The following is a 27,830-nucleotide window of genomic DNA, read 5'->3' on the forward strand; positions in this document are numbered from 1 at the left end:
TTCATAAAATGTGAGAGGAAAGAGGGAAATTTAGGGAAGAACTGTTAAGCAAAAAAGATCTAGGACTTGATGATTTCGGAGATTCTCAGCCTGTTCTGAAGACATTAAATTAGAAGATTCATTATCAGGCAAGTGTGCTGTGGGGAGAAAGCCAAGAGTATGGCTAAGTAATCTTGTTTTGCTGAAGAGATAGGCATGTGACTCACTGTTCTCAGTAATCTCAACAAAGCCAGGAATAGGGATTGAATTCTATGATATGAATTCAGGGAACATCTGTGGAGGACCATCGTGTCTATTGACATGAACCTTCATGGTATACACAGATTACCCACAAGGTTTTTCGCGAGTGTTATATCAGCAGAAACACGGCCAGTTTGGACTGACAGAATGAGGGAAGGCTAATGGACTTCTAAAGTTCTATAGGCAGGAAACAGGCTGCTAACACTATTCAGCTGCAAACATGTGCTACCTTTCAAGAAAAAGGAAGAACAACTTTGAAGGTGGAGCTTCAGGCTCAGAGGGTGGACCCACAGGCCACAGTATTCCCAGGTCTAATGGAATATGGATTAGATTAGCTGGATTTTGAAATTGTTTGGTACTGGTGACTTATTTCTTCCTACCATTTTCTCCCTTTTTTTGGCTGCCTTGGGTCTTGGTTGCTGCGTGTGGGCTTTCTCTAGTTGAGGCGAGCGCGGGCTACTCTTCATTGCGGTGGCTTCTCTTGTTGTGGAGCACAGGCTCTAGAGCACAGGCTCAGTAGTTGTGGTGCACGGGCTTAGATGCTCCACGGCATGTGGAATCTTCCCAGATCAGGGCTAGAACCCGTGTCCCCTGCATTGGCAGGCGGATTCTTAAACACTGCGCCACCAGGGAAGTCTCAAAAAATTATATATTTTAGACTTGTTCTGTTCCTGGGCATTCCTGTTTAAAGATATTGAAGCCAACTTTTTCAAGGCTTTAACTAACTTTAAATTTCTGACTTAAGCCTTTTGCCAACCTTGTGCCCCACCCTTTTATTGTAAAACCTTCTCTCATTACTTGCATTGGTTGATTTGCCCCCTTATTATTATTATTATTGTTTGGTTTTCTTTTATTGTAAAGGACTTGCCCAAAGTCCCACAACTAGTATCAATAAATGATTCATATTGTACATGGGAGAGAATCACTTTGTCGTAGTATGCATAATATATAGTAATACCCTCTTAAAAGATGTGATTATAGAACTGTTTATGACCTGTTCTAAATGGGCCCAGGCGCTTGTGCTTATTAGTTTTTATTTCTGTTTTTTACAATGTGGATTTATTTTTGCCTGCTCCCATACTTTTATGCTGTTAGCTCTCAATTTACTGCTGGTGTGAGGGACTTCCCTCTTGCAAACAGTCCCCTTATGGGTAAAAATACCATATTAGTAAACTTAATGGAATTGTAACATGAATCATATATAGCATAAAGAGGTCTAAAATAGTCTCTTATATACGTTATTCAAACTTCAGTGTCAGAAATACTTTGAGCACTTACTTTTTTTTGTTCCCATCCCACTCTGTTTGAGATGCCTAAGCTTGTCAGAGAAATAATATGTAACTGCACTTAACATTTGTTTTATTCAGTGGTTTGTGTCCCTTGGAAATTTTTGAAAATTTGCAGATATAAAAGTGATTCTGAATAATACTGTAGTTGTGATGATTTGATACTTGAAAAGATTTAATCTTAGATAAACTAGCATTTAACACAGACTTAGTAAAATGGAGCTTTTTATAATCAAATATTTCTTATTAGATTGTTAAACTTTCAAGCCCTGCTAGATACTCTTTAAAAATGCAGTGGTGGGGGCTTCCCTGGTGGCGCAGTGCTTGAGAGTCCGCCTGCCGATGCAGAGGACGCGGGTTCGTGCCCGGGTCCAGGAAGATCCCACATGCCGCGGAGCGGCTGGGCCCGTGAGCCATGGCCGCTGAGCCTGCGTGTCCGGAGCCAGTGCTCCACAACGGGAGAGGCCACCAGTGAGAGGCCCACGTACCGCAAAAAAAAAAAAAAATGCCGTGGTGGGTTTTTTTTCTTGTGTTATACAAAATTCACTTTTGTTTGAGGGGTTTGCTGGTTTGGGGTTTTTTTGTTTTTGTTTTTTTTAAGTTTCGGCTGGTAGTGCTGAATTTCTTACAAAGGAACTATTGACTTAGTTATTGATGAATCTTTCAAATATTATGTGCAGTGAAAATAGCTGTGTATTTGCATTGACTTCTAATTGTTCCATTCTTGAAAACCAGCTTTCTCCATTTAAAAGTACTGTGTTAGGAGTAAGGAATCCATCTTTTATAATGCCTTTTTGTAGGACTATTTATTTGCTTCATGGTCGAAGATCATTTATTTAAATTACATGCTCAAGCAGAGACCTCTTTCTCCCCTTATACAAAAAGAATGGGTAGCAGATGTGGGAGGAATGGGCTTGCCTCTTCTCAGTTTGCAGTGAGAATGTTCATTTCACAATGCCTTCTGTGTTCTTGATGCCAGGAATCTAGTGGCAAACAAAGCAAAGTCACTGCTCTCATGAAGCTTACCTTCTTGCCAAGAGGAGCAGTCAATGAACAAATATTAAATAAACAAATTAATATGTATGAAAATACATTAATGTATGAAGAAACATTTTGCTGGTTTCTGAATGAAGAGGAGACAGCCATGTAATAATCTGAAGGGATCAATGTATGCAGAGGCCCTGAAATGAGAACATTCTTGGCATTTTTGTTGTCCAGAAAGATCACTGTTGTTAAGTCGTTGTGGTGATGGAGAGAAAGGTAGGAGATGGTTGAAGGGGGTTGGCAAAACTAGGTCATACGGAGTAAGAGTAGTTGATAGCCTTTGGAGGTTTTAAGTAGGTGGGGGTTATATGATAGGGTTTATATTTTTAAAAGATGATTCTGGCTGCTGTGCAGAGAACACACTGTAAGGGGCAAGAGTGAAAGAAGGGAGACCAGAATGTTGCAGTGTTATAGGCCACACTGCATTTAGTTGTCTGGTTAAGGATATCTTTGGAGGTAGAGCCAGTAGCATTTGCTGTTGAATTAAATGTGATTGATGAGGGAAAGAGGAACGAGGAGGATCCCATTGCTTAAGCAGTAGTGGTACTATTCACTGAGATGGGGAAGATAGGAGAAGTAGATTTAAGTGGAAAAAGCCCAAGATTTTCGTTTTATATGTATTGTTTTGAGGTTATTACATAATATATCATAATTGAGTTTTTGCAGACTCTACTATGTAGCATTATTTTTGCATATGAAAAATATAGCCTTTTAGGTGGTCAGAAACCACAGCAAATCTGCTTAGAAGTTATTTGCTTGTTAAAATTTTGCCATTATATTAGTCTTTCATCATCCATTCTTTTTCTTTTCATTCTTTTTCTTTTACATGCTCTCCAGTGGCACCTGAAATTTTTTAGTTACAATTAAGATGCCTGTAAAACATCTCCACTAGCCGTCCTCTTTAAAGGCAACATAATTATTTTGAATTTTGCGATACAATAAACTTGATTATTCAGACACTGATGGTTTGGTCATCTTATGGTTGTCCCTGATCTTTGCCTTTATCAATACCTCCTGCCCTCTCTTGAGGTAATTTCATTGCTTTTTAGTGGAAGGGTGTGTAACTAAGATTGTTCAGTCTTGCTAACTGCTAACATTTTAGGGGAAGTTTTGTTGGAGAAAGTTGAAGTACATGGGTAAGGTTTGTATTATCTGTGAATTTCAGTCATCCATTTTATCCTTGTCTCTCATTAATATGGATTGAGTTTGAGAGTAGATGAGAACAGATTTTAAAAATTTTCTGGATTCCTTAGGGCTTTTTAAATAGAAAAATCCTGTGTACTTATAAAAATTTAATCTTGAGGAAGCAAAAAAATAACTCTTTGGTAGACTAATAATACTTCAGTATATTCCACTATATTCTTTTTTTGATAATGTTGTCAGCATTTTTAATGAGTAATTTTTTATGAAGTATCATAAAAAGCTTTAAAATTATGTATTTAGATTTTTATCTTGGAACTTTGTTGTGAGTTTAGGTTGCAAAACACTAATGCAGTATAAATTAACATAATGCGACCTTTGTTTTTCCAGTAGTTGAAATATTCATGCTTTTTCTCTAACAAAATGGAAATTTCTACAGCTTAAATATTGTCAGAGAATGTAAGATTGAGCACGTTATGTAGATACGGAGTGTTTTTGCTTGTTTTTGTAGCATATCTTGAGCAAATTATGTAGATATGGAGTTTTTTTGCTTGTTTTATGGCATATTCTTAGAATTATAGTTAATGTTAAGTCTTCACCACTTTAGCCAAGTAAATGATAGCATGTACTACTATTTAACATGCCTCTAAAGTTGCTATTTCAAAAATAAAGCACCATAGACAAATGCTGCTGTTTAAGATAAGACACTAAAGAGGTAATTTGGTTTTCGAATGTGATAAGTACATGTGTACAGGTGTAAACATATTTGTATTACAGCAGACTACCAGTTAGTCTCAGGTACATTGCTTTATGCAGTGATGAAGGATAGTGAAAATCGCTTCATGGAAACATCTCACGTGTAACAAAGTACAGAACATTGGAAATTGAGATGACCATAGGCAGAAAGTATACAATCTAAAATATTTCATCTTGAGTCACCTAAGAGAAGACCTGAATAGAAGAGTTACTTTTATGCTTTCCTTATTAAAAAGATATTGCCAAGGGTTAGGAAAACATTTGTAAGGCATATCCTTATTAAATATATCAGGTTGTATTCTAGATTCTAGATCTAGTCAGCTTAATTTCTTATTCTTTCTAGAACTGTATTTTTACATAATTTTACTTAAAGTTTAGAATATTCTTGAAGATAGGGAATTTTTCAGGGATCTTCAGAAACAATCTAAACGTTTAGCCACAAGCATTGGAACTAAAAGGTTTCAGTTAATCTTTAATTCTACATTAAATTGAAAATGAGTATATGGGGGTTTTCTCTAGTGGTAATTTTATTGTCTGGCCAGTAATCCAATATGAAAAATGAATATTTAACTGAACTAAAATATATTTATTCTTTTAGAAAAGAGTACAGATCTGTAAGACATGACAGTTATAGGATTTTTTTTTCTTAAAGCAGAATCCATTTAAAAGAGAAATGCAGGTATTTTTCCTTTAGTGGTGCAAAGTTCTGAATTCTGGGTTTGAAGAGCTGTTTGGTTTTATGTTACGTATTTTATGTAATACATATACATTTTCTCTAATGTATTATATGTAACAGATTCCTTGTTTTTAAACTTGGCCTTTTATTCCCCTGTAAAAGTTCTTAATGTGTAAACTTGCCCAGAGCAAAATATTTATTTGAAGATATTTATTACAATAAATAGGTATCCTTTGAAGGCTGAAAGTTAAACATTAACTCTCTTTCAACTTTGTTGAGCTCAAATCTTTGGCTGCTTTATCTGCTATCGGAACTGCTACTTGAAACTTAGAGTTTCTGAGAAATCTTTGAAGTACATTTGGTGCCTGATATGTGAAGTTATTTGATCATGCTTTGCAATGCCTTGTTGAGAAGACAGGACACGGAAAGTTTTTAAAGTTAAAATTATATACACTGTACATGCCTTGAAGTGTTTTCTTTTAAATTGATAGATTGTAAACCTCTTTATTTAAAAGTAGTGTTTCTTGACTTTTTAAAACTTGAATTAATACTACTTTACCCATCGCTACTTTGGATTTTAATTGCCACACAACAGACCTATTAAACCTATCCCTTATTACACTTTCCTCTTGTAATTATTGAATTTGTACAAATTCTATAAAATATGCTTAAGATGGTCTCTTCACATTAGATAGCAGTATCAAGGAAAAATAATTTATCAAATAGTACTTTAAAAATAAGCAAAAGTGGTCCTGTCAGATGCAGTTTATTTGATCTTGAGGGTGAATGGATTGTAAGGACTGGTGCACATATTAGAAATAAGCTGTTGGGCAAAATGTCGAAGAGCTATATTTTTAAATAATAGCTTTTTTTTTATAGCTATAAACAAGTTATATATAAATGTTGGTAGTACCAGAGCATTGAAAATAAAACTTGTTTGTGATAAATTCCATCCTTCGTTCTCTATCTGAAAATGTAACTGAATGATAATAAAGTGCTATTCATCTGCAGGTGCATTGCTTCTGCTTAGTTAAAAGATGTTTGAAAGGACAGGAATTAGTAGCATGTTGTATTAGCCTTTTGTAGTGTATTTTGTCCTAAGCATCTTAATTTCCCTGTTTTGAATGCTAAGTAGCAAGGGTCTTGGTTTAGAACTAATACCCATCATGCATGTAAACGGTATGAAAGAGCTGCTTAGTAAGTTAACACAAAGTGTTCTTGTGTCAGTCCTTGTGGAAATAGATACAATACAAACATTACAGCTGAACTCACGGCAAACTCCATTAAGTAAAAACCTGGCCTCATTGTTCAGGAAAAAGTTTGAATAGAATGCAAGCTCATTTTGTTGAATGTAATGTCAGGCTTTTAGGGACTGTATTGAGGGATAAGGTTTTGTTAAGTTGAGACCAATTCATTAAGTTTTATTGCCTGGTGAGAAGCAGTAATACTTTATTGTAAGACTTCATCAAATATTCATGGTTAAAGAGAAGTAGTAAATGTATTCAATCAAGTGGTCTTTGGGGTTTTGAAAAGGATTATGAAGTCTGCTCAGCTGATAGTTTAACATTCATTGAGGTTATTTAACAAGGATAATTTTAATCTCTGAGTTTAATTTTGTTGTCCAGGCTTGCCTTTTTTTACTGTCACAAATCCAACTCTATAAAAATTGTGTCACATTATAGGATGAGTGGATAATACATCCATTCATAAAATTTATGTATTTCCTAAGTGGGTATATTTTTTAAGTTATCTTAATTTTGAGTTTCATGTATGAGGGAGTTATGACCTACTTGCTTATTGTGAGGTTGCCATTTGTTTGGTCAGACTCTAGCCTCACCTCACTACTGCTGGTGATCCTTTCATGTCTTGGATAATATACTCTCCATGACACATGTAACATAATAAGCAGCTGTGTAAAATAATAAGCAGCCTTTTGTTTTGGCCAGTTTAAATTGTCTTGAAGGGACATAGTCAGCATTTTCTACATGATGTTAGAAATTTCTATAGGATTGCCCTCATTCTTGTAGTCGATTTCAGGCTACCCACCTCTTCTGTTTTCTGTTATACTTGTGTTCATCTGACATTTTTGTGGCAGCATCCTGTACACATGAAACTCATCCTTTCCCAGTTCGCCGTGTGTTTGCACCTTTAGTTTAACAGTGAATTGAAGTTTTGTGATTTTTGTGGGTTTTGTCCATTTCAGAAAAACTAAGCATGTTCAACTAAGTCAAATTTATTAATTTTTGTGTGTCCTTTAATCTCCATTCCTTAGGCAGATGATGTTGAGGGCAAAATTAGACAAATCATTCCACCTGGATTTTGCACAAACACGAATGATTTTCTTTCTTTGCTGGAAAAAGAAGTTGATTTCAAGCCATTTGGAACCTTACTTCATACATACTCTGTTCTCAGTCCAACAGGAGGAGAAAACTTTACCTTTCAGATTTATAAGGTAAAGATAAATCTAAATATTCCCTGGGTGAAAGTACCTCATTTGCCTGGAACCTGTGTCCTGTTTTGATGTTTTTTTCTGTGATTTATTGTAACTTCAGGAAACAAGTCTTTGTCAGCATTAAAAACAAAGATCTTTTTTGTATGTGTGTCTGTGTACACATCTTAATCTGAGACTTCTAAACATTTTCCCACAGAATAGTTTTGTGTTCTACAGACTTTCACTTACCTCTGTGATGAGTTTCACCTGACTTTTCCTGGCTTTTTCCCTAGGCTGACATGACATGTAGAGGCTTTCGAGAATATCATGAAAGGCTTCAGACCTTTTTGATGTGGTTTATTGAAACTGCTAGCTTTATTGACGTGGATGATGAAAGATGGCACTACTTTCTAGTGTAAGTACAGTTCTAAAGCAACAGTAGACCTTATTACCTCCACAAAGCCAGCATTTTAATTGTGGCGGCCCAATTATTAGGACAGTATAATGATATTTTTCCCAGGAAAGAAAATCTATTGTTTATGAGGCTTGAGTTTTCCTTCATTATGCTTTGGGAGACCTTGAGAATAGAGTTGAATAAAATGCTGTTGTCCGTTAGGGCCCTGAATGTAGGCTTAAACAGTAAAACGAGCTTTGCCTGTGTTTTCTTTTACTTGCCACCTATTCATCTTTATAATAGGCAAGTACACTGAAGTGATGTAAAGAGGTCTGATTTATCCAAGTTGCTGCACACCAATTAAGTGAATTGTATATTCAGAACATAGCAGGTGTACCCATTGGGCCCTCACAGAGTAGCTTGCTGACACTGAAAATTCAGTCAGAGAATGGAAAAGAAAATGGACACTGCATGGGAGCGCGACTGTAATTGACCTGCTTGGCTTTCTGTTTTATCTGCAGATTTGAGAAGTATAATAAGGACGGAGCTACACTCTTTGCGACTGTAGGCTACATGACAGTCTATAATTACTATGTGTACCCAGACAAAACCCGGCCACGTGTAAGGTAATTGGCAGTATAACACGTGCCTTGTCTTTTATTTCAGAAGAAGGAACTGCTGAAGTTTCCAATACTTTTTATAATAGTGTTGATTTGTTTTTAAAAAATCACCATTATTCATTGGCTATGTACTGATTTATTTCATTGTTCCCTTTGAAACAGTGTGGAAGATTGAATGTTTACAGTTTTGAGTATCTCAATAATTTTTGGAATTCTTGAAGGTGGATTGAAAAAAAAATCACACAAACTTTAAAGTGTTTATATTACTATAGTGACTTGCAATTTGTAAACCAGTCATGTTGTGATATTTTAATATAATTTCTTACTATAGTCAGATGCTGATATTGACTCCATTTCAAGGTCAAGGCCATGGTGCTCAACTTCTTGAAACAGTTCATAGATACTACATTGCATCTCCTTCTGTTCTTGATATTACAGGTATGTAAATTTTGATTTGTTGGTGAAAGAGCCTTTCTAAAAAATCTCTTCTTTACTAAATTTGGTTTTGTCAGAAATAACTATTTTATTTTAAATAGCAGTCTCCTGAGGTCTTTTTGGAACTGTTTAAAAATGGCTTAAGGTTACATTTTAAATCATAAGCCTTTGTGGGATTGGATTGCATCTCTGAGTATTATGAAGTGCTCATTAATTGAACAAATTGAGGATAATGAATTGAATATATAATGGGAAATCTTAGGCATATATATGTTGCAAGTGTGGTATGACTTATTTGTTCAGTTTATTTGGCAGACAGTTTATAAAGTTGATGTATCTTTTCATCTAACTTTACTGCCACTGTTAAATGATTTGGAAACTTGGGAGATACAGAAGTAATTACTAAAGTTAGTTTATATGAAAAGTTATAAATTGTTTAAGTGACACCTTCACTAGCTTAGTGACTTGCAAAATTATAGAAACATAATACAAACAATAACACTTCTTTTTAGCTAAGCTCAAAATTGTTTAGCTTCTGTTTACTTATAGAGCTTGGACTTGGTACTACATGAAGGGACTTTTTTGGTGATTTTAATCTAGAGACTTAAGAGTTCACATAAGTAGTCTTTGTCTTCTCTAGTGGGTAATGTGCCAGCAGGGGTTGTTTCTGTGAAGCCTCTTAACCACTTTCTTCTTTCTACTCCAACCAATAAAGTCCTTGATACTTAGCACCAATTAGCAGATAAAGAATTTTATTTCTTAAATCTCAGTGAAGAGTCATCAATAATGGTAGCCTTTATTCATTGCAAACTGAAGTCTCTGAAGAGAAAATGCTAAACATGCTAAAGGACTTGTGAATTTGAAAACTGTGTATTGGCCTTTATTTTCAGTGTTAACATTTCTTAGCATTATAAATTACTAAATATGCCTTATCAGCTGTTCTAAGATATTTCTCCTCAATTTCCATACCCAGTCCTTTAAAAAAAGAAAAGTACAGAATTTTCTACTCTTTGGTTATTTTAGTTGCCTGTAGCTCCATTATTTTGTATATTTTTTAAACTTTTGGATCTTTATCAGGCTCTGAATTTCCCTTTGCAATCCAGGATATTCTTTATATTGAGATGGCCTTTTGCTTGCTTGACATATAGCCAGATATAGTAAAAATTAAAACTTAACCATCAATGGCCTATGTTACAGGATAGATAGGTGTTTGTGGTGTAATTGCCACCCTTTTTTTTTTTTTTTTTAGCACTTTTTTTTTTTTGGCCGCGCCTCTCGGGTTGCAGGATCTTAGTTCCCCAATCAGGGATTGAACCCGGGCCCCGGCAGTGAGAGAGCCGAGTCCTAACCACTGGATTGCCAGGGAATTCCCTTTTTTAAGCACTTAAAGTAAAATACTGGAAAACAGTTCTTTATATCATGTGCCATCTTCCTTTTGAGGATGTCGGTATTCATAAGATATACAGCGTTTGAATGCATATCGGTTGTATGACCTTACATATAGAATCGGTGGTTTGTTTCTTCCAGAATTATGAAGAGAGTTGCATTTGGCAATAGAAATTGATCTTGGGCTAGAATATATCTCACTATTATTAATCTATTAGTTGTATATTAAGAGCTAATTATATCTGTCCTTTAAATGTTCCTTGTAGTACTGGAATATGTTACATGGCTTTTTAGAGTGTTATCTATAAATTTTTTATAATATGAAGTTTTTTTTTAATGATAGAAGAGCATTTATGTTGGTAGATGATGTATTTAACTTGGGAAAAAACTCAAGTTTTGATCCCACGTATCGCTATAGATTTATATCCAAGCAAATTTCATCTTTTAAATGTATTACTCATCTGTGAAGGATGTCACAGATTAATGGGTGTTACCATTTTAGGTTCATTTTCAGGCTGACACCTTTAGTTAAAGTGCTGAAAGACTGAGTGGTGACTTGGCCCCTTATATTAAGCTGCAAACAAAATATTGTTAGTCTATAATGGCTTATTTAAAGCTAAGTGGAAATTTTTTTGCACAGTTTTTTAATATATGTGAAAATTTCAGATAAGACTGTGGCGTGAGATTTTTTAGATTTTTCTCAACTGTAATTCTTTTACCTTTGATGTGTTTTTTCCTAAAATTCTGGGGGTATATAAGTTACTTAAGTTACTTAAGCTTTCACTCATACGAAATTTTATTTTAAACTGATATTAGCAGCACAGTTCTTTTTTCTAAACCAGTTCAAGAAGAGGTGGACTTGGAAAAACTGGTATTGAATAAGCATGTGCCTCACTATTAGCACTTAAAAACATTTTGTTTAAGAGATGCTTGCTTAAGAGTTTGTCACTTAGTAGAGATTTAATTAAAGCAGCTTTATTGAGGTATGATACATAGCATTAAATTCATGTATTTTAAGTGTACAGTTCAGTATTCTTAGTACACTTGCCTAGTTTTACAACCTGTTTTAGAATATTTCTGTCACTGTAAAAAGATTCCCTCCTGTCCATTTGCAGTCAGTCCCCATCCCCAGTCTCTTGTATTGAGGATTGTGATCCATTTTGAGGTAATTTTTGTGCATTATGTGAGGAAAGTTTCTAAATTAATCTTCTTTACATGTGGCCATCCAGTTTTCCCAGCAGTTTGTTAATTAGGCTATCCTTTCCCTTATTGAATTGCCTTCGTATGTTTGTTGAAAATCAGTTGCCCATAAACGTAAAGATTTATTTCTGGACTCTTTAATGATCTATGTCTATCCTTCTACCAGTACCATACTGTCTTGATTTTTTTTTTTTTTGAAGAAATAGAGGCTGTTTATTCAGAATGCCGTCTTGATTTTTTAATGTAGCTTTATATATGAGTTTTTTTCGTGTGTGTATGTTTTGCCTTAATGATAATGTCAAGTTTAACCTGTTAAATACGTAAGTTGAATTTGTGGAGCATGTTCAGACTGGTTGCTGTAGAATAAACAGACGTTTCTTCAAATGATTGATGAGTAGAGTTAGATATGGGTACTGGCCCTGGCCAGGTGGGTGGGAATGGAGCAGAGAGGAGAGGCCTCAGTCAGAGGGGCCTGGCCTGGGACGAGCCATGACCCTCAGGGACCCAGAGGCACAGGCTCCCAGAAGATAGTCCCTCTCTGATTGAGCACCCAGACGACACAGACTAGGGCTGGTTGTCGCAAACTCATCAACAGCTGACCCTGGTACAGCCACCCCAGAGGTGCAATCTGTGTGACCAGTGGAAACTCTTCTTACCCCACCTCTCAGACACACAATGCCCCTCCCAAAAAGGTTCCAGATTCTAAAAGCAGCAAAAACATTCAAATGGTTCCAGAAGAAATAGAGTCTTCATTTTTTGTCTCAAAGGTAGCAGCTGTTCCCTCACCGAAGCACAGTCCTCCTTTTCCCCCAAATGATTTTACATGTAAGATAATGAAGAGGAAGCCCCATGCAGTGAGGGGCTCCTAGCTGTGAGGGGCTACTACAGTGGTGCCAGGGTGTAGGGCGGGCAAGATAGGGCAGAGGTCCTGGCAGTGGGAGCCAGTTGCCTGGTGTTTCTTCCTACAAGCCATGCTTACTTGTTCAGGGTGAGCAACTGCATTCATTTCCTGACAGAGTTTCATTATCATTTGTTTTCCTTTCCTCTTTCTTCCTAGCAACCTCCTGCCCCTCTTGCTTTCTGCTCTTTCTGAATGATCGATCACCAGCCAGGCAAGGTGGCCTTGGACTACTCCGTTTCCCCTGCTAAATACATTTTCATGTAATGCTCTTCTGCTTTTTCTTCTCAATGTCATCTTCTTCTCTCCTTGAAAGCTCCTTTGGCCTATCTAGATCTAGTTGCGTGATCTGTCTGATTGTCTCTGCCATCTTGATGTTAATGAGCCCTCCTACATCTTTGCTGGTGGTCAGCTTCATCCTCACTGTCTTCTGAGGCTAGAGATTTCTTCTTTCTGGAGTCACCTGCAGCCCCATCTCTACCCTCTTTCCTTGGTCCTCTTCTTCCCTGGTCGCCTGCTTTTCAGCTTGGAGCTCTTTGTCGGTCTCCTTGGGACTCAAACACTGCCTAGCCCAGCCTTTGTGGTCTCCCTTTTGCCCTCTGGGCATCCTGGCTCCAGTGGCAGCAGAGCCTCGACCTTTATATTAAGTTTTGAAATTGGGAAGTGAAAGTCCTCTGTGTTCTTTTTCAAAATTGTTTTGTTATACAGGATCCCTTATATTTTCATAAACATTTCTATTTGTTTTCTACTTCGTTGATCTCCACTTTAATTTTCATTATCCTTATTGCTTTGAGTTTAATTTGTTCTTTTTCTAGTGAAGATTGAAACTTAGGTTATTGATGTCCTCCTTTTCTAATATAGACATTTAAATAATACTTAAATATATATTTATATATAAATACAAGTACTGCTTTTACTGATCACATAAATTTTCATAAATTGTGCTTTCATTTCATTCAGTTCAAAATATCTTCTAATTTCCGTTGTGATTTCATTTTGACCCATGGGTTGTTTGGAAACATGTTGTTTAATTTCCAAATAGTGTGGATTTCCGTATTTCCTTCTGTTGTTGATATCTAATTTAATTCCATTATTGTCAGAGAACATGCTTTGTATGACTTCAGTTATTTTTCATGTATTGAGTTTTGTTTTATGGCCTACGTAGGGGCCACAGACTTTTTCTTTAAAGGACTAGGTTGTAAATATTTTATGCTTTGCAAGCCACATAAATTCTCTGTTGCACAGTCTTACTGGTTTTTGTTTTTTTGTGTTTTTTACAACCATTTAGAAACCAGTCTTAGTTTACATGTCATACAAAAGCAGGCCATGGATGAGATTTGACCACTGCGCCATAGTTTATAGACCCTTTGCCCAACATATAATCTATCCTGGTGAACGTTGCACATGTACTTGAAAAGAGTGTGTATTCTGCTCTTGTTGCGTGGAATGTTATATAAGTATCAGTTCAAGTTGGTTGATAGAGCTGTTCAAGCTGTTCTATCCATTACTGAGAGGATAGTGTTGACATTTCCAGCTATTTTTGTTGAATTGTCTGTTTCTCCCTTTAATTCTGTTAGCTTTTATTTCATGTATTTTGGGGTTTTCTTATTAGTTGTGTATATGTTTATAATTTTAATGTTGTCTTTATGAGTTAACTTGTGATAAAATGTGCCCTTTTTTCTCTTGTAATCTTTTTGTCTTAAACTATTTTTTCCTAATTTGTGTGGGGGTGGGGTGGGGTGGGTAATGTCTTAAACTCTATTTTGCCTGATACTAATATGGTCACTCCAGACCTCATATTGTTTGCATGGTATATCTTTTTTCATCCTTGACTTTCAGCCTGTCTTTGAATCTATGATGTTTCTCTTGAAGATAGCATATAGTTGGATCCTTTTTTATTCAGTCTAACAATCTCTGCCTTTTGATAGGAGTGTTTAATATGTTTACACTTAATGTAATTATTGCTATGGTTGAAATTATGCCTGCCACTTTGCTATTTGTTTTGTTTTTTCCCTTTAGTTATTCATTCATTTTTATTGAAGTTTTTTTTTTTTAGTTATTTGCTTAATGGTTGCTCTGGGGATTACAGTATGCATCTTAATTTATAACAGTCTATTCAGATTAATATTTAATTTCAGTAAAATGAATTGCTCCATCACAGTTATTCTCTCTCCCCTCCTTTGTGCTATTATTGTTATGTAAATTGATGTTGCCTCTTTATATCTTGTAAGCCAAACATTGGTTTTATAATTATTTTTTCATGTAATTGTCCTTTAAACCAGTTGAGAGAAAAATAATATTTATTCCAGTTTTTATATTTATCTTCATAACTATTGGTGTTCTCAATTTCTTCTTGTGGACTTGAGGTACCATGTTTCTTTAGCCTAAAGAACTTCCTCAGTATTTCTTGAAAGGCAGGTCTGCTAGCAACACATTTCTTCAGTCTGCTTTTCTGGGAATGTCCTTATTTCACTTTCATTTAGGATAATTTTGCTGGATATAGAAATCTTGACTGACAGTATTTTTCTTTCAGTACTTTGAATATATCACCCCACTGATTTGTGGCCTCCATGGTTTCTGATGAGTTGTTTCCTCTTGCGGCTTTCAAGATTTTCTGTTTGTCTCTAGCTTTTGACAGTTTGATTATAATGCATTTAGATGTGGATCTCTGTGTTTTTCCTAGTTGAAGTTTGTTGAGCTTCCTGGATGTATAGATAAATGTTTTTCATCAAATTTAGGAAGTATTTGGCCATTATTTCTTCAACTATTCTTTCTGTCTCTTTCTCTCATCTTTCTTTTTGAGACAGAGATTACAGTTATGTTGGTACACTTGAATGGTTTTAATTTAGGTTTATGTCAGTCCACTTTACATTTTATAAAGCTGCAGAGTACAAGTGAGGAGGTTATTGTAGTTGTTGGTGGCATCACATAGGAGAGGAATCAGAATGTCCTTCAGGTTTCTGGGTGGCTTGTATAACTCCATGGTGTGACCAGATTAATATGGAAAAGACTGAAGAATGAGATAAAGTAACTAATTACATTACAATCTTATGTTTATTTGGTGATTTTCTTTGTAGATCTGCATTTGTTATTTTGTTTACTGTTGATTTTATTATCTGTACATTCCTGATAGATCATAATTTCATAACAAACTGATGCCATGACAGAATTTCACTTTACCACCTTAAAGCCACGGTCATATAATGTTTACCTAATAATTACATGTATATGAAGTGCTGCATAGAAGCATAAAGATGGTATTTAAGTACATATGGATTGAATGAATAAATGACTCAATCATAAAACATTACCCTTAGCTCAGACTCTTTTATAAACAGCTTTATTGAGATATAGTTAACATGTCATTCAATCCACTTATTTAAAGTGTACAATTTTTAAAAATTTAATTAATTAATTAATTTGGCTGCATTGGGTCTTCGTTGCTCTGTGCGGGGTTTCTCTAGTTGTGGCAAGCGTGGGCTGCTGTTTGTTGTGGTGCACGGGCTTTTCATTGCGGTGGCTTCTCTTGTTGCAGAGCACAGGCTCTAGGCATGCGGGCTTCAGTAGTTGTGGCTCGCAGGCTCAGTAGTAGTGGCTCATGGGCTCTAGAGTGCAGGCTCAGTAATTGTGGCGCACTGGCTTAGTTGCTCCGTGGCATGTGGGATCTCCCCAGACCAGGGCTCGAACCCGTGTCCCCTGCACTGGCAGGCGGATTCTTAACCACTGTGCCACCAGGGAAGTCCCAAAAGTTATAAATTTTGATATAGCCCTGTTTATCTACTTTTTCTTTAGTTGCTTGTGCTTTTGGTTTGTTGTCTAAGAAACCATTGCCTAACCAAAAGTCATGAAGATTTACTCCTATGTTTTCCTCTTTGTAGTTTTACCTCTTACACTTAGGTCTGTGATCCGTTTTGAGTTAATTTTTGTGTATTGTGTGAGGAAAAGGGATCCAACCAACTTCATTCTTTTTGCTCTGGAGATCCAGTTGTCCAAGTGCCATTTGTTAAAAGACTATTCTTTCTCTCATTGAATTGTCTAGGCACCCTTCTCAAAAATTAATGGGTCATAAATGTATTGGTTTATTTTAAACTCTCAACTCAGTTCCACTGATCTACATGTCCATCCTATGTCAGTATCACACTGTCTTGATTACTGTAGCTTTGTAGTAAGTTTTGAAATCAGGAAATCTGAGTCCTCTAACTTTTGTTCTTTTTCAAGGTTGTTTTGGCTATTCTGAGTTCCTTGCATCTCCATATCAGTTTTAAGATGAGCTTGTTAATTTCTGCAACAAAAAAAGCCAGCTGGGATTTTGATAGGGATTGCATTGAATAATTTGTAGAGTATTGATATTGTAACAAAACTGTCTTGTGAACTATGAACTAGCTCAGACGTTAACATTCTTTGTTTCAAGTCTTCTACTGATCAGAAAATGAGGGCTCAGAGAAGTGAGGTAATTTGCATAAAGTCCTACATCTGTGAATGACAGAACTGGGACTCAAACACATGTTCTCTGGCTGCAGTATTTTTTCTACCTATCATGTTTTGATATTTTCCTTGTCCACTACTTAGTCTAATGTAGCTAACATAGACAAACGTAAAGGAACATCTATGCTATCCAGATGCAATGAAGAAAGAATCAAAATCATATTTTCATTTTATTCTCTAAATAAAAAAGATTTGTTTTGTAAAAGGAAGAATTTTTTTTAATTGGGTGAAAGAAGCCTAGCAGACTATAAAGGTTATTAAAGTAAAGGAGTTATAAATTGAGCTTTGGAACCCTTAGGTATCAGAAAATACTTGCTTTTGGAGTTGATTTTGCAAACTTGAATCTCTTGTTTATACAGCTGCTTTAACTGAAAATAAAACTAAGGTACATATATATGATAACAAACCAGTCAAAAAGTTTATATTTGAAAAGGAGTAGCTCTAATTTCACAAATAATATATATGTATTTGCAAAAGGATTGCATCTATAATTTTATTTGACAAAGATAATAGTGCTGTTGTTTGATTTATAAGGAATAATCCTTTCACATTGTAACTTTTGTGTATATATATAATTCTTTTAAGAATATTTGCCTTTTCTAAGCTTAGCATGTATATTGAGGTTGCAAATGATGAAGAAATTATGTTAGGTAAGGGAAATGTTATTCTGCTTTATTTATTTAGCGGAAGATCCATCCAAAAGCTATGTGAAATTAAGAGACTTTGTGCTTGTGAAGCTTTGTCAAGATTTGCCCTGTTTTTCCCGAGAAAAGTTAATGCAAGGATTCAGTGAAGATATGGCAATAGAGGCTCAACAGAAGTTCAAAATAAATAAGGTACTTTTAGTCTGTAGGAGGAAAACATTCAAACTTTGAAAAAAAAAATTTTTAAGTACATATGTAATTTAAACATTGCAAATACATTAAGAATACAGGCCCTGGGCTTCCCTGGTGGCGCAGTGGTTGAGAGTCTGCCTGCCGATGCAGGGGACACGGGTTCGTGCCCCGGTACGGGAAGATCCCACGTGCCGTGGAGTGGCTGGGCCCGTGAGCCATGGCCATTGAGGGGTCAAATTTGGCTTCACCACTTGCTCTTAGGGCAATTTAGTTTACCTCCTTGTGCTTCAATTTTCTCATTAATAGAATGGAAAGATAATTGATTTCATGGCTATATTAAGTGTAACAAGGAGAACAAAGATGGATAGTAGGATCTTATTTTTGCTTTTTAAGAAAATGTTTATCTAAACTGGTAAAGTAGTTAATGCCCCTGGAGACTGTATTGGTGGGGAGGAGGGTTGGAATAAAACACTTAACTTTCACTTTTTATACTTCTATATATGTTTGTTTGAATTTTAAAGTAGTAAATATCTTAAGTACAGAAAAAATAATATGGGAGTTCAGAGGAATTTGTTATACTCATGTAAGCAAGAAATCAGAGTATTTCATAGAAGGGGTGCATTTGATCTAAGCCTTGAAGAATGGGTAGGTTTTGGATTATAAACGTATGAGGGATGAAGAGTATTCCAGTAATAAGGAGTAGCAATTAGTGGTGATGGTGGTATGAATTGGGAGATTGGGATTGACATATATACACTAATATGTACAAAATAGATAACTAATAAGAACCTGCTGTGTAAAAAAAAAAACAAAATTAAAAAAGAAAAGGGACTAGCACTTGATACTATTGACCTCCCCTCCCTTGGCTTCTAAGGTACTACAGTTCCTGGTTTTCCAGTTAACCACTGTGCTCATCTTTTTTTGAGATACTGTCTACTAGCTTCTACTCTTCCGTATGCTCCCTAAATATAATTCTTCCCCAGAGTTTTTTATCCAATCCTCATTTCTTCTCATTCTACTTAATTCTACCTGGAAGAGCTCAACTAAATCTTCAATCCAAATTTTCCTCCTGAGCTCCAAAACTGTATACCAAAAGTTTACTAGTCACTGACCTTCAACAAGCAACTTAATTTAAATTGAAACTTTCCATCTTCTCCTGCATAAAAACACTTTAATGGCTTCCTGGCTTTAAGATAAAATGTGATTTTAGAAATAATTTATATTTCCAGACTGTATTAAACCTTCATTAATGAGACTTTATTTAATAGCTCAGCCTTTAAAAGAAAGAGAATATGAGCACATTATTGGGATTAAAACTCCTTAGTATGGCACACAGATCCCATCATAATTTGGCCCCTGCCTACCTTGCTAGCCTCAGCTTCCTACCACTTTCCCACACGCTCTGGCTTTGCTGAACTTCTTGTCATTTCCCAACTATGCTACAACTTTCCTCCTTTTATGTCCCTGTATATAAGCTGCTCCCTTTGCCCTTATACTCCCCTTCTCCTGTTCCTCCATCTTTGCTTGGCCAGATAATACTCATTTTTTCAGGCTCAGCTCAAGTGTTTCTTCCAGAAAGTTCAATGTTATCTTCTAAACCTCTATATACCTGACCTCTTCCCCACTCCCAATAAATAGGTAAGTGAAATGACAGAAATAGGAGAACTGTAGGCCTACTCATTTGGCTTCAGTGTTACCCAAACTTCCTGATTCTTCTCATATTTCTTTGACTGTTTTTCTCTGTTTTTTGTCTGCTCCTTAACTGTCACTATACTACAGGGTTCTGACCTCTCCCCTGTCTTCACTGTGTATGTTTTCCTTGGGTGATCTTAACCATTAACTAGTCTTATGGTTTAAACTTTTGCCCTGTATACTGATATTACTTAAATCCTTACCCTTAGACTAGAATTTTCTTCAGATTTATATGTTCTGCTGCCTCCTAAATCTCTCCTACTCTGAAAACTGTTATTCCATACCCTCCTCCACAGCCAGTCTTAACTCTTTTATATTTCTAGAATCCTTGGTCCCTTAGTATTCTTATTTGTGCTATCTCAGTTCATGCCCTTGTCTTTTTTTTTTTTTTTTGGCTGTATTGGGTCTTCATTGCTGCACGTGGGCTTTTCTCTAGTTGACGGGCTTCTCATTGCGAGGGCTTCTCTTGTTGCGGAGCACGGGCTCTAGGTACGCGGGCTTCAGTAGTTGTGGCTCGCGGGTTCTAGAGCGCAGGCTCAGTAGTTGTGGCGCACGGGCTTAGTTGCTCCGCGGCGTGTGGGATCTTCCCGGACCAGGGCTCGAACCCGTGTCCCCTGCATTGGCAGGTGGATTCTCAACCACTGCGCCACCTCATCATTTTTTGCCTGATTTAATAACTGAGCTTCCTAATTGGTCTCCCTCCCCTTCTTTTGCTACCATTTTTATGTAGCTGAGAAAATGCTTTATTTAAAACTCAAACCTGTTACCAACTAGATAAAACCCAGCTCTTTAACCCAGTATGTAAGGCTCAGTGCTCTTGCTCCACCCTCACTCTGCTGCTACTCCTCGCATTTTTTTTGTTTGTGCTCGAGCGGTGTCAAACTGCTTCTGCATGTGTGTGCATGCGACATGCAGACACACATAGTGCCCTCTCCTCTTTCAAGTATAGCATGCTCCCGTTCCTTTAAGATTCACTCAGGTTTTATTCCCCCAGGAATCTTCTTCTAACATTTCCCCCATTCCCAGGCTGTGCTACCATAATATCCTATGCATATTTCTATCATTAAATTAACCATACCGTAGTCATTTGTGTTACCCACTAGACTGCTAGCTCCTTGAGGACAGAGATTATATATCTTTTATTGCTTTTTGTCTGGCACCTAGCACAATTTCTGGCCTATGACAGATATTCAATATATGCTGTGTTCTTTTGGGAAAGTGTTACTATTTTGTAATTTGAAATGTTCATATTTTTCTTTTGTTTGGTTTATTAGCAACATGCCAGACGGGTTTATGAAATTCTTCGACTACTGGTAACTGACATGAGTGACGCTGAACAATACAGAAGCTATAGACTGGATATTAAAAGAAGACTAATTAGCCCATATAAGGTAGGACTTTCAAGAGTCTTAACCATTATATTCTTGTCACTGTTTAAAATAAAGAAGAAAATCTAGCAAATGCCAATGTATGGGAGAGTCCAAATCGTTTTGCTAAATTAACTTTTACAAAAGTGAAAATATTCTTCCAGTTAGTTATAAGAATTCTCCCTGTCATAATTTTCCAATGTAAGCTATAAATCTGTTTCCATTCACTTAAAAATTAATCCCGAGGATAGTCTACTCATGATTATTTTTTTCTTTCATTTGTATGCATCTTTTTAAAAACTGAATGCCCAGAATCTTCCCTAACAAAGTTATCTTGTTAGTTTTTTCTAATTGTCTTCCCATTTGTCATATATATTCTGTTTACCTTTGCTCCTTTCTTCCTAAATATGGCCTTGATTGCCATTTGTAACCTCTATATTTGACCATAGCTGAAATTGCAACTTAGTGTTGTTTACCTCTTTTTTTGTTATTGTTGTTATTCTTGCTCCATTCCCCCGCTTTTTTCATCTCCTTTATTTTCCTCTAGCTCAAAAATCTCCCCTCCTAGATCAGGTCTGGCCTCATCATCATTTGGCCGTTATTAAGGTAGATATTGTCCACGCCAGCTTGTGTGGAGGAGGATTTGCTGTGATTCTTGTAGCTGGGCAGTAATCTGATTGGAGAGAATATTCATTTATTTATTCAACAACTAATTATTGAGCACCTGACATGTGGTTGCTGCATTTGAATACACTATACCTAGAGGCTTATACAGCACAGTAGCTGGGAACATAAATGACAAATTCGAATCTGTTTTAAGATTGAAGGAGAAAGTCAATTAATAATGAGTACTTAATGTATCAAGTACACATAGTTCTGATTTTTCTTTTTTTTTAATATTTATTTATTTTATTTGGCTGTGCTGGGTCTTAGTTGCGGCATGTGGGATCTAGTTCCCTGACTAGGGATTGAACCCAGGCCCCCTGCATTGGGAGCGCAGAGTCTTAGCCATGGGACCACCAGGGAAGTCCCTGATTTTTCTAAATTAATCCAAGTTTTATTTATCATAGACTCTGCTTTATAGAGCCAGTCTTTTGAATGTTGGTGGTATATAGGTCGTACTACTCGTTGAACCCCAGCTCTTTTCCTTTATCACATCTTGTTTGCAGTGCAACCGTATTTCCTAATTTGTTATTGTAATTCTAAACATATCACATTCTGAATATAAAAATAATTATTTGCCTATGACTATAAATCCTTGTATCTCGAATTCATATATATATTTTTCTTCATAGTGCCATTTTATTAAGCAATTTAATGGATTGATTTTCTATCTTATGAACTACCATCTGCATATAACAGGTTGTAATAAATTATAATGGTCTCTGTTCCCAAAAATTGTCCGAAGTAACATTTTATTCTTTATCAATCCTTATGTTTATCAATTCAGAAACATCAGAAAATTGGTAGAAATGGTACTTTCCAAAGATTTTGATCTTTAATATTAATTTGTTAGCTAGAAAAATTTTTATGATGAAATTAGGCATTAGAACAATATAATTAGGTGTTATGACAACATTTAAGAGTATTAAAACTGTTTTAGTAAAGTAAAATAATTTATTGAATTATGCATCTCAGATACTTGTGATATTTTATATAGGCAGATGTAGCAAATGAGAGAGAATGAATTCTAAGTATATATAGTAGTCATGAAGTTATGCCAAACAATGGGAATTTCTGTAGTTCATAAAAGCAAGTATTGTCTACTCTTAAAGAATGATGATTTTTTTTATATTAAGTATTCTCACCTGTCTAGCAAGTTCACCTTATCTAAAAGACAACCAAAGACTGGTTATTAAACTCTGTAAATTCTTAACAGCCAAAATGGGTATCACCATCCTTGCACTAAAGCTCATACACAAATTATAAATTCTTCAGATACTTGCTCAAACCCTAGTTATAGTATGCACATTTTAATGAGTCTAGTTATCCAGTATTCTTTCTCATTGAGAAAACCAAGAAATCTTGAGGGTCCTCAACCCCTACTTTGGGTTGATAGCCACAATGTGGTTGAAAACTTACCACAAACTTAGTAGAAGCCTAGAAATAGTTGAATGCCCTATAGGCATGGGAGGAGTTATAAGATTTCTTTGTTGAATGTACGCAAGTGATTTTCTCCAATTTGTCATTCCACGTTGATACTCATATACTTTGTTGTGCTATCACAGCATTCTCAAATGCAAAATTATATTTAAGAATAAAGTAAAATTGCTTAATATTGAGTGTGGCTTCAAATTTTTTTAGGTCTTAAAATGTATGCCAAATGGGGAAAGTTTGGAGTTTAGAATTTCCATTTTTACTTCAACACATTTTATGAAAAGAAATTATAATTTAGATTGTCATAAGTTATTACTGAGGTATGAAATTATTTACTGATAGCAAAGTCCACCAATTCTGTACTGCCTTTATTTGAGGGCTCACATTTCTGTATCAGCTGAATCACACTGTCCCACTAAGAAATTTTTTGGGTAGCTATTAGAAGTAGTTGTACCTTACTTTAAAAGTTCTGTAAACACTGATAATTCATTTGTATCAGTGCCAAGAAGGGATAAAAATAACCTATATTAACTAGAATCATTTTTTAAAAGCACAAAAAGAAACTCTGTTAGTACAGAAGTAATTTTCAGGTGTTCACAAAATAAATTTGAACAATTTGGCTAAAAAAAGAAAAGTTGGTACAGCTGCTTGATTTTAGCATTAAAGTTTTTATAGTGTTTCATGGTCTTTTTTTTTTTTTTGCGGTATGCGGGCCTCTCACTGTTGTGGCCTCTCCCGTTGCGGAGCACAGGCTCCAGACGCGCAGGCTCAGCGGCCATGGCTCACGGGCCCAGCCGCTCCGCAGCATGTGGGATCTTCCCGGACCGGGGCACGAACCTGCGTCCCCTGCATTGGCAGGCGGACTCTCAACCACTGAGCCACCAGGGAAGCCCCAAATCAGTTTTTTGTTTTTTGGGGGTTATTTTGGCTGTGTTGGGTCTTCGTTGCTGCGCGTGGTCTTTCTCTAGTTGCGGCGAGCGGGGGCTACTCGTCATTGTGGTCTGTGGACTTCTCATTGCAGTGGCTTCTCTTGTCTCTTGTTATGGAGCACGGGCTCTAGGCGCGTGGGCTTCAGTAGTTGCAGCATGTCGGCTCAGTAGTTGTGGTACACAGGCCCTAGAGCGCAGGCTCAGTAGTTGTGGCGCACGGGTTTAGTTGCTCCGCGGCATGTGGGATCCTCCGGGACCAGGGATCAAACCCGCATCTCCTGCATTGTCAGGCGGACTCCTAACCACTGCGCCACCAGAAAAGTCCCAGTTTATTTTTTTAAGGTTTTTTTTTAAACACATTATTTAAAAGATTAATTTGTAATATTTCATACATAAAGTGTTGTGTATATATAGTTTCAGGAATATTAAAGTTATTTTAATATTCCTGAACAGTAAACAAGTTATTTTAAAAATTGAACCACAGTTTACATGCTCATGAGGAGCTTCTATATAATAGTTTCACATTTTTCCATAAAGCTAGTACATGTAGTTTTTATTCCAAGGGACTTAGAACTCTTAAATTTAATTCAGAGATGTACTGCCATGCCCATAAAAATTATAGTAGAGATTAATTCTGACATCCATCTGAAAAAAACTGACAATGAAGAAATTGAAGGTGGCAAGGAAGGGGGAGATAAATTGGGGAAGTAAGCACTCTTAGAGATTTAAAAACAAGATAATTTAAAACAGTATGTTACTGGCACATGATTCATTCTATAGGTTATTTGGAACAGACTTGATAGTCAAGAAATATTTAAGAATTAATATGATGGTTCTGTTGTATATAAGAATTTAATATGATTGGAGGCATATTCAAGCAGTATGGTTAGATTATTTCATAAATGTTATAACTGGTTAGCAGTTTAGAAAAATAGCTTTTATTCCTACCACATACCACAATAATTTTTGGATGCATAACCCTTTAGTTCCTGAGCTGTTTCCTTAACTTAGATGCTCTCATATAGGGCAGTTGTGCCTCTTGGCAGAAAAAATAACTTTTACAGCAGAAACAAAGCATTTATCATGCACATGATTGAAGAGTAAGAAATATACTGTCTTTCCAGGCCTTGGGAGCAATAAATTTGAATTTTTATCACTTCTCTAGAATATTCAAAGTGTGGTTAGAAGATCAGCAGCATTGGGAATTCCCTGGTGATCCAGTGGTTAAGACTCTGAGCTTCCACTGCAGGGGGTACCGGTTCGATCCCTGGTTGGGGAACTAAGATCCCCCAAGCCGTGCTGGGGGGGAGGGGTCGGGGGGGAGATCAGCAACATTAACATCACCTGGGAACTTGTTAGAACTGTAGAATCTCACCCCACCCCAGACCTGCTGAATCAGAATCTGCATTTTGACAAGGTTCCCAGGTGATCTTTGTGCACATTTAAGTTTGAGAAGCACTGTATATGTCTATATTCCAGAATTATTAGGGTTTCCTTTAAGGGGACATTTATTAGTTTTTAGGATGGATTTAAAATATCATTTTTAGGGTTTTGTGGGGTTTTTTTTTAATGTCTTTGGAAGTCAGTTAGATATAGGGACTCAGAATACAGACTTCCAAGCAGATCATTAAGAGCTGAATCCTGGCTTCTCAGCTTACTACCTCCGTAAGTTATTTAACTCCTGCACCTTTTTTTCTTTATCAATTGAAGAAAATTATAGTGCCTATCTTATAGAGTTGTTAGGATTACATGAGTTAATATATGTGATTCCTGTTCTCTATGTAGAGTTAGCTCTTCGTTATATGCTTTAATAAAAGAGGATTGTTATAATCTAGAACAGTTTATCCAAAATGTATGAAGGTTTCATATATTACAGTGTTTTACATAATGCAGTGTTGCCACCCACCCAGGAATCCTGGAGTCCTTCTTCATTCTTCTTTCCCCACATCACCCAGTGTTTTCTTCCCTAAATCTGTTCTGTTTCTTCCATCTCTGCTGCTACTGACTTGGTCTAGACTTTCATCATCTCTTACTTGAAGCGCTGCAGGAGCTGCTGACCTGGCCCCCCAGTCCTGTCCTCAGCATTACTAACAGTATTGTTCTGATACAGTGTCCTGTTTAAAAGTTGTCACCAGCTCCTCAGTGTGGTGCAAACTCCTCAGCATGGTGGTTTCCTTCTCAGTAAAATGGAGAGGGTTTAATAAGATAATGTATGTCTGGACAGTAGAGACTCAGTAAATGCTAGTTAATATTGTTTTTTAAAATGTGACAGGGCTTCCCTGGTGGTGCAGTGGTTGAGGGTCCGCCTGCCAATGCAGGGGACACGGGTTCGTGCCCCGGTCCGGGAAGACCCCACATGCCGCAGAGTGGCTGGGCCCGTGAGCCATGGCCACTGAGCCTGCACGTCTGGAGCCTGTGCTCCACAATGGGAGAGGCCACAACAGTGAGAGGCCTGCGTACCGCCAAAAAAAAAAAACAAAACAGTGACAGTTTTGGGCTCATCTTTCTGAAACTCTTCCAACAATTTATGTTGAAATTAACATGTGGTCCATAAATACATCTCTGGGTAAGGGAACTCATAAATGAGCCTAGTGGCAGAAGCCAGTTTGGAATGAAAATTAATGTAATTAATGATTAAATAGTGAGATGAAATAATAGCACTTAATCTCAGTTGTCTTTCTTTCTTCAGTTAATATATTTTTTTTTATTAAAGAAGTATTTGAGTGTCTATACTGGCCAGTTCTTTATTATGCTTTGGAGAGGGGGCTGTTAGTCACATATCTATATTTACCATTAATTGACACAAATTACATGTCTTCTGGAACCTTCCTTTTAGAGAGTTTATAATTTGCGGTTAACATTATGTTTAGGCTTCCTTAAGAAAAAAATGTATGGGACAAATTTGGGCATATTCCTTTTATTATTTTTAACATTGGAGACTTATATTTCTTTATATTAGAATTTTATTAGCTTTCTTAGTCTAACCAATAATTGTGTTTGTTGCTTAGAAAAAACAGAGAGATCTTGCTAAAATGAGAAAATGTCTCAGACCAGAAGAACTGACAAACCAGATGAACCAAATAGAAATAAGCATGCAACATGAACAGCTGGAAGAAAGCTTTCAGGAACTTGTGGAAGATTATCGACGTGTTATTGAACGCCTTGCTCAAGAGTAGAGGTTATACTTCTCTGTACAGGAAGTTTGAAAATTTCTGTACATGTGTTGTGAAAAATCAGATGATTTTAATTTTAAAATCTTGTAACATTTTACTTACATTAAAAGTTATCTTTAGTTAAATATTTTCTTTTGGAGAGATTGTATATTTTAAAATACTGTTTAGAGTCTATGAGCATATATTACATTAAAAAAAGATATAGCTTCTAAAATACCACTGCACTTGCTTCCCTTCTTAAACAGTGTAATAAATGCTTAGTTGTGATATGTTAATGTGTACTGATATGATTCTTAAATACTTATGATAAACTTCTTCAGTCTTGTTAAAAAACGTTAGGTTTTAAGCTTTTACTATAATTCCTCCCACACTTTGCTTCTAAGATTTTACATCTGGCACCTTTAAAACACATTTCTTTAAGGTCTTCCTAGTACTCTTGGTCTTACTATGTGATTTTTCTAAGTAGGAAATGTTCCTAGTGTAGAGTTGTTTTAAATAAACTATTAACCACTTGTTGGGAGTAGGGCGGGTAATAGAAGGGAAACTAAATACAGCCTAAAACCTAAATGTTTGGCATCAAATATTAATTGAAGATAATTTGGAAGTTACCATAAACATTTTATAAATAATAATATAAGATAGAAATCAGTTCATAAATCCAGTTTACACACCATTGTTGAAATATATCTTGTGTAAAATGAGGTATATATCTGTTGTGATTTGATATAAGGTTACCAAGATGTTG

The 27,830-nt window shown here is 36.1% G+C and overlaps 1 protein-coding gene across 3 annotated transcripts in view; it reads left to right on the forward strand.

Annotated features, from left to right (window-relative positions):
• HAT1 (histone acetyltransferase 1) overlaps window positions 1–27,354 on the forward strand; it is a 48,813-nt gene extending 21,459 nt beyond the window's left edge. For all 3 annotated transcript variants that reach the window (XM_024732824.1, XM_024732825.1, XM_024732826.1), the window contains 7 exons: window positions 7,415–7,594; window positions 7,867–7,988; window positions 8,489–8,593; window positions 8,919–9,025; window positions 17,676–17,827; window positions 20,794–20,910; window positions 26,921–27,354. In XM_024732824.1, the coding sequence (XP_024588592.1) occupies window positions 7,415–7,594; window positions 7,867–7,988; window positions 8,489–8,593; window positions 8,919–9,025; window positions 17,676–17,827; window positions 20,794–20,910; window positions 26,921–27,088 (951 nt within the window). In that variant the 3' untranslated portion in view covers window positions 27,089–27,354. The remainder of the gene's footprint in view (window positions 1–7,414; window positions 7,595–7,866; window positions 7,989–8,488; window positions 8,594–8,918; window positions 9,026–17,675; window positions 17,828–20,793; window positions 20,911–26,920) is intronic.
• The last annotated feature ends 476 nt before the right edge of the window (window positions 27,355–27,830 follow it).

The sequence above is a fragment of the Neophocaena asiaeorientalis genome, unplaced genomic scaffold (assembly GCF_003031525.2).
Source record: "Neophocaena asiaeorientalis asiaeorientalis breed wild unplaced genomic scaffold, Neophocaena_asiaeorientalis_V1.1 scaffold96, whole genome shotgun sequence".
NCBI lineage: Eukaryota > Metazoa > Chordata > Mammalia > Artiodactyla > Phocoenidae > Neophocaena > Neophocaena asiaeorientalis.